Genomic DNA, 15,493 nt, shown 5'->3' on the forward strand with positions numbered 1-15,493 from the left:
TATTAAAAGTGGTTATAAAATCCTTTGCCAACTAACTTATCAAATTAATTATGCAACAAATTAATCTCACCCATACATTAACTACAAAAACCAAAACATATTTTTTGCAGAATTTTTCCGCTGACGTTGATTATTCGAAGCTTAAGTCTTGGAAACAGAGCACTTTCTCCATTCATCAACAAGTATCGTCAGATTATCAACTTAGGAACAGTAGACCTCATGTCTACATTTAACAACGTACAGCGATCTTTTTTATCTAACTTCTTTGGATATTTTTATAATAAAATAGATTACTCAAATAATCATTATCATGAAAACATAAACAATAGATTTTTAAAACTTAATATTTTTAAATAGACCTAAAAATGAACAACATAGTTTGTTACTAATTTACTAAGTGCTAACAAAACAGGAGCATTTTATTTTCATTCAAATTATTGGCATTATGAAGTTCAAAAGGTGCATTACAAACTCTAATAAATAATTCAAAAGGCGCATTTTATAAGCTCAAAACGTGCATTTCATAAGTTTAAAAGATGCATTAATACATATCTAATTAATTGTTACAACATTTAAGGGCGTTGATAAATTAATCGGTAAATTAAAAGTAAAAAATGGTGAATTAAACATTTGAAAGCAAAAACTAGATGCTACCATGTGGAAAAATCTTACAAAATGATGAATTAAACGGAAATGAACAAGAATATGATAATGAATATGATAAATTTAATAATTAATTAAAACTTAAAATTAAAATTAATTTTTATTTTAAGAATATTAATTATGACCTTAAATAGATCATTTATTGTTGCTTATTGTAAAAAAATTGTAATTGAGCCGATTAGGCGATTTGTGTGGAAGGTCTCTCCCAACGCCTAATGTTTTGGCAAACTCCAACATGTACATTTTTCTAATTTCATCTTTTGTTTCTTTAATTGTCTCCTTCCCGAACTTCGCCTAGGAATATTTGTTTTCTTTGGACGGAATTGGGGAAAATCGGAAACCAGGCTATTACCGCCATTTAAGCATCCACCGCCATAAACCTTAATGGTCACCATTCCACAACTTCAATCTCTTAAATTTACGAACTGAAGAAGTCATTAACCCTAATTTTATCTTGCAACTGATAAAGTTTTGATCTTTAGTTTTGTTTTCCTAAAAATTAAATTTAGATTGCAAAAGCAAAAATGTCAGGAGAAGCATTAGAAAGATACCAAAATCTAGGATTGCGAGAGTCATTATCTCTCTCTTACCGTTATCCATTGGTTTGTAAGGAGCTTGGAGTTATTCTTCGTTTGGGTTTTTCTAAATCACCTAAACCCCTTCAATCCCTTCTATTTGAAGATACTATTGCTGCTTTTCGCCTTCTTCCTCAGTAATTTGTTTATTAATCTTCACTTATAGCTTAGTTTGCTGGTAGCTTTTGTTTTGATTCGCTATATGTGGAATTTTTCTGTGAATAGTATAAGCTTTGATTGTTTGTGTGTGTGTTCTTACATGCTTTCCACAAATTGATTATTTGAGAATTGAACTGTTTTGATTACTTTTGAAGCTTACGATGGTCTAGGTGTTGTGGGTTTATGGCATTGTTTGGTGGGTAATTCAAAGTTCCAATTTTTGAAGGTTTGATTCATTGTGCGAATGTGTTTGATCCCCCCTCTTTTTACATCCTGCGTTGCTAGAGAATTGAACTGTTTTGATTACTTTTGAGGTTATGATTGTCTTGGTATTGTGGGTTTATGGCATTGTATTTTGGGGTAGTTTTGAATTTTGGATTTAGGAAGGTTTGATTGATAGTGAGAATGTTTATTTTTTATTTTTTTTATTTTTATTTTCTTGTTTTGGACCAACAGGGTTTGTCAGAGAATTGTACTGTTTTGATTGATTTTGAGCTTTGAAGCATATCATTTAATTGGGCTTGATGATGTGGGTTTAAGCCTTTAAGGCATTATTTTGTGCCATTAGGCTTATTGAGAAATTTGAAGGTTGGATTTTTGGGGGAGGTTGAGGGGAATTATAAATATAGACCTTCATTGGCTGTACGATGGTTGATTACTTGTGGAATATACAGTTACATTCTTTAATAGAACTGATTTTAGAAGCCAATTTCAGGATTTTTTTTGTACTGTTTTTCGATTGGGAGGTTGGTAAGTAGTATGGATTGATGGATAGATGTGTAGCACTTCGTGAGTGAGGTTCATATGAATTTGTTGCTTAGGTTCTTTTGGATGAGCTAAATTCTTGTGAGATTTGAGTATTAGGATCAATGCAGTGCCGGTTCTGAGGTAGCCGACCGCTTAGGGCCCTAGAATTCTTGGCCTCGAATATCAAATGGTGCTATTCAGAATCGGTTTTGAGCAAAACTTTTTTATTTTTAAAGTAATTTTAGAATATAATATTATAATATATTTTGTCTTGAATTATTTTTCTTGAAGTAGATCTTTTGATATAATGAAAGGCCTCATTTTGAAAAGACAACAAAATTAAATAGGGCCTCCAAAATCTTTGCTGCGTCCCTAGCTCAATGATATCCTTCATTTGCTCGGTTGGTTTTGCATTGCCATTGGCTAATCGATTAAGCTGATGGTTTAAACTTCTAGCACAAATTGAATCCTGAAGCGTTTTGTTATCATGATATTATGAATGAGTGAAAAACTATGATATGCACTGTGGATTAATGATTTGATCTTTTAGGCTATGATTGACAAGCTTTGCTTATTGTTCCTGTAAATGTGAAGTCCTTTGGATTATGACTTAGAATTTGTGTGCTAGAATGCAGACGCAAAGTGCTGTTTCGGCAGCTAACCTTCTAAGCCAAAGTGCTGCTGCAGCTTTCCCCAAGCAGAAACGAGGTCTGGCTGCTACTGAATTTAAGCAAGCCAAGGTTGCTTACAAGCGACGTTTCAAAACTCAACAGGAAAGAAAAGGTAGCATTTTTCGAGATAGATATTTCTTTAGACTGTTAATGCATTCAAATTTCAATTTTATATTAGGGGAAGGTTGGGATTTTCTGTAGTAAGCCAGCTTGTCCATGCACTATTGTCGAATTTCACACAGTAAGCATATATTATGCGACCAAAAGGTTAAGACATCAACAAAATGTTGTTTCGGGAAGTATATGTTCGCTTTAGGAAGCAATCCATGCTCGAAATAACTAGATCACCAGAACCAAAAAATTTAATCAAAATGAAGGATAAATAGCTGCTGTGAAAAATTCTATAATAGTCTCAATTCTAAAATTCGAGTTCAAGATACCTTGAAATAGTTCACTTTAGGTAAATAGTACCGGGTTGGTTTGTTTCACCATTGTACTCTTTCCAGGATTGAATACTAGCAAGAGTGAAGATAGATAAACTATTGTAAAGGCTCTTTGAGATAACAACTTTCATATAATACTTAATTATGAGGGTTGTGAAAAGATAATTATTTAGGAATGAGGAGTACTTGGCTGATTCGCTGTGATCTCCCGTCAAGGAGATTGTGTTGGAAGAATTAGAATGTATAGCTTTCGTCAAACAGGCCACTAGTTGGTAAGGACTAAGGAGTATGGACTTGTAAATTAGAACATATACACATACTTTACAACTATTGCCGTATTCTTAAACTTAAGGTCTATGCACATTTGAAGCATAGAAATAAATGGTTTCTGGTTCTTCATTTCTCGTTTTTTGTTTATTTATTTCACTCATTGATGTTGATGACACGACTGACCTTCTCCAGATCTCGTCCAACTGCCTCAAGATGTCCTCGTACATCTTTTCAGTTTCTTGGACATGCAATCTTTAGTATCCGCTGGAATAGTATGCTGGTAATATTTTCTGTCATGCTATAAATTTTGAATGCTTACTAGTTACGATGAATTGCATTAACATAAAGTTATTTGAGTATTAGTCTACTGAATGCATCACGCAACTCCCAAGTATGCTTATGGCACTTGTTCATTGATGTGTCTGAAGGTCATGGAATGCAGCTGCAAGTGACAACTATCTTTGGCAGCTTCATTATATCACCCATTTTGGTGACGGGGAGATTATTCCGAAACAAAAGGGTCATCAAAGTTCTCGTAATTTTTGTGAAGATGCAAACTATGACTGGAAAGAAGCCTTTCAGAAAGCATACTTAGGTATGTTATGGGACTATCGGGCTTGAACTTCATTTTGGCATTGTTGCATCATAGCTTTAGATTTTATAATTACAAATTACGTAATTTCAATCTATAAAGACTGTCAACTACCCTTTTTGGGATGTCATAACGAGTTACTTCTTACTCTAATAATTTTTGGATTCAGTTAAGTTTCTAATGATAAAAAGAGAGTTGAAGTTAATGAAAAGTCTGGGTCGACTTTTGGATTCAGATAATTTTTGTTTGAATTTCCTGTTGATAATGGTTTTATTATAGACCTCAATATTTCTTGCTGTTAATTATTTGTTAAATGATAGGCCTTCCATCTTGGAGATATAAATATAACAGAGGATTCTGTCGTTTTTGCGATTCAATTGTTTGGCCTAACAACCTGAATTGCCCAAAGGCGCACTTGACAACTTTTCAACTTCATGGAATTCAGCCGTTGAAGCCTTTATCACCTAGCCAGGTAGCTATCTCACCCTTTCTATGCCGTGCTACTTGCTACCAGGAGTTGGTTGTCTAAGGTACTACATTGTGAAAGTCATTTTGCTAGAACCTTTTCAAAGTAAAAGAATGGAAATGTATTATTATTGAAATTGACAAGAACAAAAAACTTCGAGGGGTTTCCAAAGTCCTCAACAAGACTAATTTCTTAGTTCTTCACACTCAACATAGCACATCATCCCTATATATATATATATACACACACACACACACATATATATATATAAGGAAACTATTTAAAACCAACCAAAATAATCAAACATACAAAGACTAAACTACCCTTATTATATGAGTATAACGCAACGGGGAGGAGTCATGTGGGTCATATCATCATTACCTGTCACCCAAAGCTGAACCTTGTTCCCAAGGTGGAATGAAGAGAAATGCACAACAATGGTTTCGTAGCACTCGCACGTGGAATGGAGGCATCCCCCTTTGAATAAAAATTGCTCTACCTTTGTGCTCTGTATAACATACCCCCAATACTGCTTTTGGTTCAACGACCAAACCCTGTACCCGATCGAGTTGTGAGAATTGAAAAACCGTATGCACCTTACTAGTCAGTGGTAAATCCAACTGATATGCCGTATTGGACGCGGTGTCAGTCTTTACAATGCTTGGACATTTTAGTAGTCGTACAGGGTGAAGTATCATAACAAAATTTTGCCCGATGAAGCCATTTTGCCCATTGTTTTGGTTTCCCATTAATATAACACCACAAATATGTTTCCAATGAACGATTCACAACCTCCTGCTGACAATCAGTTTGTGGATGGTGCTTCCTTGGGTTTTACCCCCTATTTTGGGTGGTGGCATTTCAGGTGGTGCAGGGTTCAGGCCATTTGGATCTTACTTGGGTTTTAACCTCTGTTTTGGGGCTTACTTGGTGCTTTTCAAGTGATGCGTGTGTGCGCATTTGCGTGTGCATGCGTGGCGCGCCCAAACCCTTACTAAAATACGCCAACGGGTGCCGTAAGCCAAACCCTTACATGTCTGCTTTAATCACAAATGGTGTCTCAAAATTAGGCATTGCTAAACACAAATGGTGTCTCAAAATTAGGCATTGCTAACACGGGAGCTTCATGACCCAACCAAACTACTCTTCAAAAGTTGTGTCAAAGGTGTTTCAATTTGTGCATAACCACGAGTAAACTGACTATAACCCGTTAGCCTTAAACAGACCACTTAATTCTTTCAATGTTTGCAGAACACACGAGTGTAAAATGGTGTAAAATTGCTCTCATGTAACGCAACTACTGCACTGTCCAACATATCTTCCTCCGTCAACTGCTAAAAAGCAAAATATCTTTTGCCCTAAGAATCCAGCTGTTTGATTTTCCCTGGAGACAATTCTCCGGCCTCTTGAGTCTCCAATTATAATCCATGCCATTGCCATTTCTCCTTCGATCCCTTCTAGAAAAAAATCTCATGTGAAGCGTCAAAACTTTCCAGCCGTAATTCTTCCCTGAAAAACCTTTCCATGTCTCCATTAATTGATTCATTACCCAAGAATCTCGAATGGTTTTCCCCATTGACAATAGAATTAGATTTCTTGGCTAGCAGAGCTGCACTAGTTTTTTCTTTGAATCATCTTGATTCTGGTCTTCAACAAACTGCATGGTTAATTGTTCACGCTCTTCCCGAATGAAATTGATCATGTCATTCAATTTTTCTTAAAGAGATCTTGAAGCATTTTGTATCTAAAACGGTAAAGAATCCTGAAGTTCTTGGATTTACCTTTTCATGAATATCCAAACGGGTTGATTGTGTAGAGGGCATCACTAAATCTAATACCAAATGATATAGAATTACCGAACCAAAAGGAAGTAAAAGGATGGAAATGTATTATTATTGAAATTGATAAGAACAGAAACCTTCGAGTGGTTTCCGAAAGCTCCTCAACAAGACTAATTTTGTAATTTTTCACACACTTCTAACAAAGCACGTTACTCCTATATATATATATATATATATATATATATATATATATATATATATATATATATATATATATATATATATATATATATATAAGGAAACTATTTATAACAAACAAAACAATCAAACATATAAAGACCAAACTACCTTGCTTAATACCCCTCCTTTCTCCAACTATAAGTATAATGCAAGGGGGAGGAGGCACATCGGTCATATCACAATGATAGTGGGTGACTATAGACGTGCTTTCTCTATCCTTAAGCTCTTCCCAAAAATATAACCCCGTAATAATTTTCTTTAACTCCTTATTGCAAGTATGTGTTAGGAAGAGGCATGCATATTTAAGGGGTCAATGAATCAAACTTGGCTATTCAAAGGAAAATGTTGTTGCAAATGGGATTAAATGGTTGTAATGTGGAAGGAAATATATCCCTACCACTTCCTCAGAGAACCTTTCGTGGGCGGGCTATCCGCTAAGCTCAAACCACTTGACTTGAAATACTGGCGGGCTTGGAAATGTTTTTAAAAAAAAATCAAATTTTAAACAGGTCTGCCGACCAAGATAAATGGGGGATAACAACACCAAAAAGGTACCTGCAATTATACCCGTCCGCCCGCTTATTTATTGTATTTTTTAAAAATTTAAATATCAGAAAAATCCTAATTAAAGATGTTTCCATAGAAATATAGAATCCTATTTTGATTTACTTTAGTATACTGTAAATTTGTGTATATTTCTCTTAATTCAGTACAATTCTGACCAGTTGTATTTTATTATGAATTATTTATAGTTTACTGTAAATTTGTGTATATTTCTCTCAGTTCCCCCTCTCCCTCCTCCCTTCCCTTCATTTAAAAAACGTCTCATTCTTAAAGCCATTGCAAATTTGGAATAAATGAGCTTGTTCCGTAACATTATGGCCGCTTTATAATGAATTTTGAGCTCACCGTTACACGAAAGCCCATTACATAACCTCTTGACGACATCTATGATTGCAACTACCTCTACTTTTGTAGTTTTTACTTGAAACTTTCTTCATTTTTCTAGTTTAATTTTATCTCACGTGCTCCAACTTATGTGTTTGAATGTTATTACTTCAAACTCACAAATTCTAATAAATTGACCTTTTTGTTTTGGATAATTCTGCAGCTCGTCAGATACGTTTTAGAAAATGATACTTCTTGGCTGTACTCTTCAGATAGTGATAGCGAATCAGATGAAGAGGGTGATCTCAAATTCTGGACATTTAAGTACTAGCTCATTACAATGGATTATTTTGATTCCGAGCTATTACTCTCACTAGAGACTTTCTCTCGGTGATATGACCTCGAAACAATTAGCTCATATGCTAATAATTGAATTAGTTAGAATATCCAACCCATTTATAAAAGGAATCTCACGGTGAGACCATCTCACACAAGAATTTGTGTATATTTGTTTGAAAGAGCTCAACACTGGTGAATAAGGCCTAACATTGAGCGGTCGCCAGAAGCCTTCCCGGCAACTCCAATTTTTGAACCTTACAAAAGTAAAAGTTGCTGGCATTTGCTTGGTTTTCTGAGGTAAAAACTCTGTATAGCATAGAAGGTGTTTATCATAAATCATGTCAATATTGTTGAAACCATTGGGAAATTGTGTTTGATACATTTACTTTTGGCAAAACTATTTTCAGCTTCATATTATTTTTTTGAGTTGCAACATTGTTCTCGAAAAGTTCTTGTTAGAAGACGATCACCTTAACGTATACGTCCTTTCGAGTTCATCAAAGTCGAATCACTTTATTCGATCAGACTACTAGTTCATCATTAACTCTTCCCACTCAATGAACATATACATCTTTTCAATTTAGAGAAAAAAATTCCAAAAAAAAATTATTTGAAAGAACTATGATGTTAAACAATATGGACATTATTTAAATATTAGTCAAAACAAATTTAAGTAAGATTATATATAATTTAGATATTTCAAAAAATCACATTAATTCAAAACGTAGAATCTTTTGCACGTTGACAATTAATTATTGTTAAAATTGATTTCTAAAGGCTTTTAAAAAAAATTTACAAATCCTAATCAACCTACCATTTTCCATTGTTGATGAGTTATATTATGCTATGTTTAGATGATCAGAAATTAATCAATATGAAAAAAAGTTATTTTACATGGTAGACACAAACTATTGCAAAACGTCAGTGATAGCAAATTTTTAAAAAGATTTCACAAAATAACATTGTACTATTGAAATTCAAGCTGCAGTAACATTATGAACCAAAAAACATTTAATTTTTCGTTATCTTGAAAAATTTCCTTTTTACCCTTATTTTCTTCTTCATTCATCTTTTCCATCTTTATCCATCTTCTTTCCACCATCTTCTTTTATCCATCTTCTTTTATGAGTTAAGGGTTTTAATATTTTTCTTGTGTGATCTTCAATTTTTTTGGGATTTTGGGTTATTTTCTTTATAGAAATAGGGATGGAATCTCAGTATGGTGAATTTCTTAAAAATTTTGTCAATTGGAATCTGGTACCCTACTTCCCTGATCAACACCCTCTCATTGGTCATGGTGTTGAAAGCTAGAATGATCACCATTGGAGTTCTCCTAGTGATTCTGTTGCTAGCACGTGTAGTCCTAATTCAAATTTAATCAATTATGTGGATCCTACAACACGTTGATTTGAATGATCATAATAACCCCTTAGTTGGTCAATCTCTTCCAGTTAGGTTGTATTCCCAGTCATCGACCTTTCCTTAGTGGTTGTTTGGATCCTTGAATCCTGTAAATGGAAGTGCTGCTAATGAGTCATTGATGTCCTCTTTTAATTTCCCCATGGGTTTGGATTTCTTTAATGAAAAATAGTCCATAATTCAGTTTCAAAAGGGGATGGAGGAGGCTAGTAAGTTTCTTCCAAAGAACAATAATATTGTTACTAATCTTGAGAACATAACATTTCTTAATGAGTTGAAAAACAATACTTTAAAGAACATAACATTTCTTAATGAGTCTAGGTTAGGTATATTGTATTGCTATAATACATTATATAAATATTGTACTTTATCAAATTTAACTTCAATTTAAACAAAATCACAAATATGATCATGTAATCAATTACCATCCACTAAAATAATTCTATTTGTTAAGGCTTTTTAAGGATGACATTTGTCATTTTGAAACATTTTTATTAGTTTGTCTGATATATTGAATACTCATCTGTCCAGATAGGATTTAATCAAAGAGAAAGAGGAGAATTTTTAACAAAGAGGAGGATTTTTAAGAAAGTGGTAATAAATAAATATATGAATGAAATTAATAGAAAGTTCAAATGTATAGATGAGATTAAGAGAAAATAGTGGGCCATTGTCCAAAAATAAAAATAATGCAAATTAGATAAAACTGATCAAAATAAATGCATCAAATTCAATGGGACGGGGAGAGTAAATGAAAAAATAGAGTCAATTTTGTTCAAAAGAACAAAAGGAGATTGAAAAATTTAGGGAAGACCCAAGAGAAAGAAATTCGACCGAAAACAAAATCTTTCTAACTATAGTTGATCACTTATTGAAAGGGATATTTTAACTTAAGAAAGTTGGTATTTTAATTTATTGAAGTTGGTGTTTTAACTTGTTGTAGTCGGTTAAGACAACTATAAAATGTCACATTCAACAGGTTAGCATACCAACTTCAACGCGTTAAAACACCAACTTTAATAGGTTAAATATCAACTTAAATAGGTTAAAACACTAACTCAAACATGTCAAAGTAACCACTTAAGCAGCATTAAACACCAACTTAAACGTGATAAAATATCAACTTCAACATATTAAAATACCAATTTTAATACGTTAAAATACAACTTTAATATGTTAACAACTTAACATGCTCAAACGCCACACTAGATAGGTTAAAATATTAATTTTAATAGGTTAAAATACCAACTCGAATAAGTTAAATACCAACATCAATGAGTTAAAAATACCAAGTTTAACATGTTAAACGCCAACTTAAATATTTCAAATACCAACTTAACTAGTATAAAACACCAACATAAGCAGATTAAAATACCAACTTCAACAGATTAAAATACCAATTTTAATATATTAAAATACAAACTTTAATAGATTTACTTAACAAATTAAAAGCGCAATTTCAATTAGATTAACATTTCAACTTTAATAGGTTTAAGTACCAATTCAAATAGGTTAAAATACCAACTTCAATAGATTAAAATATCGACTCCAAATAGATTAACATAAGTTGTAAAAACCGTTTCACAACAATTTATTCCTAAATAAAAACTTGATCATAATCTCTCCCATTAATAACCCATCCTACTATTGACCTGCTAGAATTAACCAAGTCCGTAAATTTACCACCTATACCAAACCTTTCTTAGTGTGAGCCGAGCATATAATATCCGAGACCAAATCTAATCAACCGCTTCATAGTCAAAACTCGAGCAATGTAATAATTAATATTAGAGCAATGCAATAATTAATAATTAGTGAGAAAAACAAGTTCTCTCATATTCTAATTAAATATTTTATTATTTTTCTTTGTTACATCACGTCAAACGTCTCACTTCTTCATTTAACTTTTTTCCCTTGTACCCTTATGGTAATAACTATTTATCCAATTGTCATTAAATTATCACTTTTCTCTTACTCATCTCATGTGGTCTCTTCCCCTTTTTCTTAAAATTGATATCAAATCAAATGGTATCATGGTATGGTCGAGCAAAATAACATTATCTGTAAATTGTGATGTACTTTCTGCTAAACTGACGCAAGATACAGAACAGCAAAAAAGCCATTAAGTATTTAACAGAATCCAGGACTAGGAACTTTCTTACAAAACACCTAGTTCATTTTAAATATGAACTCGTATATGTCAACAAACAATTCAACGCAGCGGCCTCAAAAAAGAGTTACAACCACCATTCAAAAAACAGTAGTAAAGGCTAAAGTTAGCATAAACCTTGTCATTGTTAGCTCTAAATTCTCTCTTCATGCAGCCTTCTTGTCTTTCAATGGCCCTCTTGGAATCTTTCTTAAGAACTTCTCATCAGCAACTGCATATTGTCTCTTGAGCTCCTTTGTTGCCTTTTCAACATATGCATCAACCTGGTCCTCGTACTTCTCATATAACACAGGCACGGTGTGCAAGAGAACAAACACTGTTCCAATGTCAACCCATTAATATAGTGTTAATGAAATGAGTAAATACAAGATTGAGGCTACAAGGTATACAAGTTGAAAAAAATAGAACATCTTACGTAGGTAAACGAGTGTCAAGAAGTTAAACCAACCCCCGACAACTGATACAACCCACAAGCCTGCTATCACCTGTTATCAAGACAAACAGGAGCCTGTTAGAATAAAGCAGCATTGCTATACACTTTTAAGAATGTGTTTGCAACTAAGAAATAAGCATAGGATAGACACTCAAAAGAATAAGATGTAACCAATCCCGTTACAGCATCCATCTCACAGCAACAAGGTGGAAAAGTCGTATAAGGCACCAGATGAAACATAATTGCTGTTTTTAGGTTGAAAAGGTAGCTCACTTATTTTAAAACATTAACTCTGATTTAAACAGAACAATATATGCTAAGCATATTCGATTTGATATCAAGAAAAGGAAGAATATCAATCAAGAATAAGAGAGCAATCAACACATACTGCAAGGAACTTCTTAAGCTGTTTCCCAGAAGCAATATCCCGTAGCACAGATAGAGCACAGTTGATCTCAAATCTTAGTATTGAGATGAATTCTATGAGGCAATTGTCAGGAATGTGGACATCTGGTATACGTGGAGGAGCCCTAACCAATCCAATACAATGTTCAGAAGGATGCTTTACAAACAAAATAAAGAAAGAATGGAAAGTTCATACGATCAAACTCCTTACTTGTGGATGAAGGCAGAAGCATTTGACCAGAGGAAAAGGACAGTAATTGTAAATATCAAAATGTGGCAGAGCAGAGTCAGCAAGTGATATTCAAGTAACTCAAAGAGAAACCAGATAAAAGTAGCCACACCAAGTGCAGAGGCAGAAATCTTCTTGTTCCTCCAGAGGAAAACATCAGCAGCTGTAGATATAAAGTTCAGATCACTCAAAAGTTGAAAAAAAAATTTATGCGTCCATCTTCTAAGATTGTAATATATAATGATATAACTGCATTTAATCGGACATACAAAAATAACTAAGAAATCGTCTCCCAAAGATCACAGTATCACACCTTAATTTGACCTTCCATGAGATGCTGAACTACCCAAGCAAAGATTACATAGAATCTTCACATCTTCTAAAAAAATCATCAAATCAGTTATGTTTCACAGAAGCTCCAAAACAAACTACAACGTCATCTCCTCCAACTGTCCCATAAAATAAGCCTCAAGAATACAAATGGGTAAAAATCAAGGAAAGTGTGTAAAAGCGGTAAAAATGTACTCTCTTTATCCCCTTGAATAGCAACATCCTCCTTTACCACCGGTTTTAAAATATGATGGGGTAATTAGATTGTGTAAATAGGATTAAAAGCGAGAAAAGATGTGTGTCGTGTGGATAAGAATAAATGAAAGTGCTAGGAACATTAAGCAAAATAGAAATGTTGAAAAGTAAAATAGAAATGTTGAAAAGTAAAAAGGACATACTAAAATTGAAATGTTTGCAAACTCCTAGACGAGAACTTTTTATGATGAAGTAAGAGAAATGTGTGGATACATGAAAATGTAAGTTAAAGATTTGGATAACAATTAAAGAAAAAATGTGAGTCATGGCCAAAAATAGAAATTGGACAAACTCTATAACACACGGGCTAATTCATAGAGGGTGCACAATTACACTGCTTTACTCCATTAATGCCAATCCAAAAGAATAGATCAGTTTGGATCCAAAAGGTAGCAAAAGAACTCATTCATGAAACAACATGATACAAACACCTCATTTCACATAAAATTAGAACTCCCAGTTATATTAATAAATAATACAATTTTTCTAATCTACAAATCTCTCCAAAAGATCACACCTGAATTCCACACCCAAACAACAAAACAACAATTCAAATCCTTAATCCCATTAGTCCTATCAATATATAGTGAGCTACATAAATCAAAATAAATAGATAAAAATCAATTTGAATTCAAACCTATCTATCGTCATACACTCTTTAATTAACTAGTAATCAATTTGACTTCACACCAAAATGATCCACCTCTTACAAACCATACTACTTGCTGCCATTCTGATCAAATGTCTCATTTTTTTATAAAATTATTCGCATATCACTCTTAATTTGTACATTATTCTCAATGGATAAGTTATAACATAGTCAAGTGAAATTTTATTTGATTTGTCGCAATGTAAATTTTATTAATATTAACATTAACTTTTTATAATTATCAACCAAGCACAATTAGGAAATATTAAGGATTGGAATAATGTATCCGCAAGTGTGTAAAATCAAATTGGATATTTGATTATAATTGGAGGGAGTATAATTTAATACTCCTCATTTCACACCAAAACCAGATTTCAGAAATATCATACTTTACATAACCGGAATCTTGAACCTCACATTAAAATTTGACACCAATCACTATTCACGCCACCAAAATTCCTCAAAATGCCGTACAAAAACTTCAATCTTCTCCTAAATATCACACCTCACTCGAACAAATAAATAATCTAATCAGGAAAAAACGTTGACTTACAGTACAATAGCAAATATAGTAGGCAATACTCAAAATACTAGAGATATACCAACAATACCTTCAAATTTTAAGTTAGGGAGCTGATATATCATCAACTTTTCAAAATTACCCATTAATCTACAAAATTTTGAAAAATCACACCGTATTTTCACATCAATATCTTAGATTCCAAGCAAAAACGCAGCAAATGAATCATCCCATGAATAAAACTAATTTCTGGAAATCAAATAAAACTCCTATAACAGCCATAAAAAACGCCGAAAAATTTACCAAATCAACAAAAACAACAGAGAGAAAGAAAGAGAGAAATACGAACGTTTGCCACCACCAAGGACCTTGTGAACAGGTTTCTGGCGGCCAAAAAGGTGAAAAGTCTTAGAAGATGACGTAGAAGGAGAAGCAGGAGCCTCAGACATCTCATCCTCGGGAACAACTTCAGGAGGAGGAAAATGCGCCGATGAAGGAACACTCGCACTCGGCGACGATATCTTCTGCTTTTCATCTTCATCGTCAGAAGAAGACGAACTAGAAGAATCATGACCATGGATCTTCTCGGTGATCTTCTCGATCAACGAATCATGTTGGTCTTCTGCGAGGTCAGACATAGCTGCGTCAATGGTTGAAGAGAAGAAAATGGGAGAGAGTTTTGAGATGGGAGAAAAAATGGAAGGGTATGTTGGATGGAGGGTGAAAGAAACGAGGGGGAAATTTTGACGGGGAGGGGAGGGGATGACGGCGATAGAGGGTGAGAGAGATGTTTAAGGAAATGGTTGACATGTGGAGGGAGAAGAATTAAGTATTGGGATACCATTTTGATGTTTTGTGAAGAATGGTATATTTGTGGGGTCGTGGAATCTACATGTGGTGCACCTATTGCTTGTCATTTGGTTTCTTTATTGAGTATCAAATTTTTATTTATTTTTATTTTTTATTTTTTATTATTATTTTTTATTTTTTTTGAGTTAGTATCAATATCTTTTTAAGTGACTATGTTATCTAATGTAGGTCTCTTGAGATATCTCTTTGTGAAACAACTCCTAAAGCTCAATTTAATTTACAAACATTTTACAAAAATATTTTCTATACTTTTCAGTAGATATTTTAAATTAGTTTTAGTAGGCATTTAACCTAGTTTTTGTAGGTATTTTTGTGTATTAAAGTAGGCATTTTGAATAGTTGATGTAGGTATTTTAAACTAGTTAGAGCAAGTATTTTT

The 15,493-nt window shown here is 33.3% G+C and overlaps 2 protein-coding genes across 2 annotated transcripts; one reads left to right on the top strand and one right to left on the bottom strand.

The window, feature by feature from the left end:
* Positions 1 to 888: 888 nt before the first annotated feature.
* On the top strand, positions 889 to 8,282 carry LOC130825912 (F-box protein At5g52880). Its single transcript, XM_057691372.1, has 6 exons — positions 889 to 1,375; positions 2,773 to 2,927; positions 3,721 to 3,808; positions 3,957 to 4,123; positions 4,441 to 4,592; positions 7,719 to 8,282. Exons 1-6 carry the CDS (start codon positions 1,188 to 1,190, stop codon positions 7,824 to 7,826), a joined length of 858 nt encoding a protein of 285 aa, XP_057547355.1. The 5' UTR covers positions 889 to 1,187; the 3' UTR covers positions 7,827 to 8,282.
* A 3,010-nt stretch (positions 8,283 to 11,292) lies between these two features.
* On the bottom strand, positions 11,293 to 15,060 carry LOC130825985 (reticulon-like protein B4). The gene is made up of 5 exons (XM_057691448.1): positions 14,594 to 15,060; positions 12,473 to 12,653; positions 12,245 to 12,386; positions 11,839 to 11,908; positions 11,293 to 11,739 (listed from the first exon to the last, which is right to left on the bottom strand). Exons 1-5 carry the CDS (start codon positions 14,880 to 14,882, stop codon positions 11,570 to 11,572), a joined length of 852 nt encoding a protein of 283 aa, XP_057547431.1. The 5' UTR covers positions 14,883 to 15,060; the 3' UTR covers positions 11,293 to 11,569.
* Positions 15,061 to 15,493: the final 433 nt, after the last annotated feature.

This window comes from Amaranthus tricolor, chromosome 10, assembly GCF_026212465.1.
Source record: "Amaranthus tricolor cultivar Red isolate AtriRed21 chromosome 10, ASM2621246v1, whole genome shotgun sequence".
NCBI lineage: Eukaryota > Viridiplantae > Streptophyta > Magnoliopsida > Caryophyllales > Amaranthaceae > Amaranthus > Amaranthus tricolor.

Coding starts and splice junctions, on each gene's coding strand:
- LOC130825985 (XM_057691448.1), bottom strand. CDS start 14,882: ATGTCTGACCTCGCAGAAGACCAACATGATTCGTTGATCGAGAAGATC. Junction 12,654..14,593: donor GGTCCTTGGTGGTGGCAAAC/GTTCGTATTTCT, acceptor TTATATCTACAG/CTGCTGATGTTTTCCTCTGG. Junction 12,387..12,472: donor GCTTCTGCCTTCATCCACAA/GTAAGGAGTTTG, acceptor TGGATTGGTTAG/GGCTCCTCCACGTATACCAG.
- LOC130825912 (XM_057691372.1), top strand. CDS start 1,188: ATGTCAGGAGAAGCATTAGAAAGATACCAAAATCTAGGATTGCGAGAG. Junction 2,928..3,720: donor AACTCAACAGGAAAGAAAAG/GTAGCATTTTTC, acceptor GACCTTCTCCAG/ATCTCGTCCAACTGCCTCAA. Junction 4,124..4,440: donor CTTTCAGAAAGCATACTTAG/GTATGTTATGGG, acceptor GTTAAATGATAG/GCCTTCCATCTTGGAGATAT.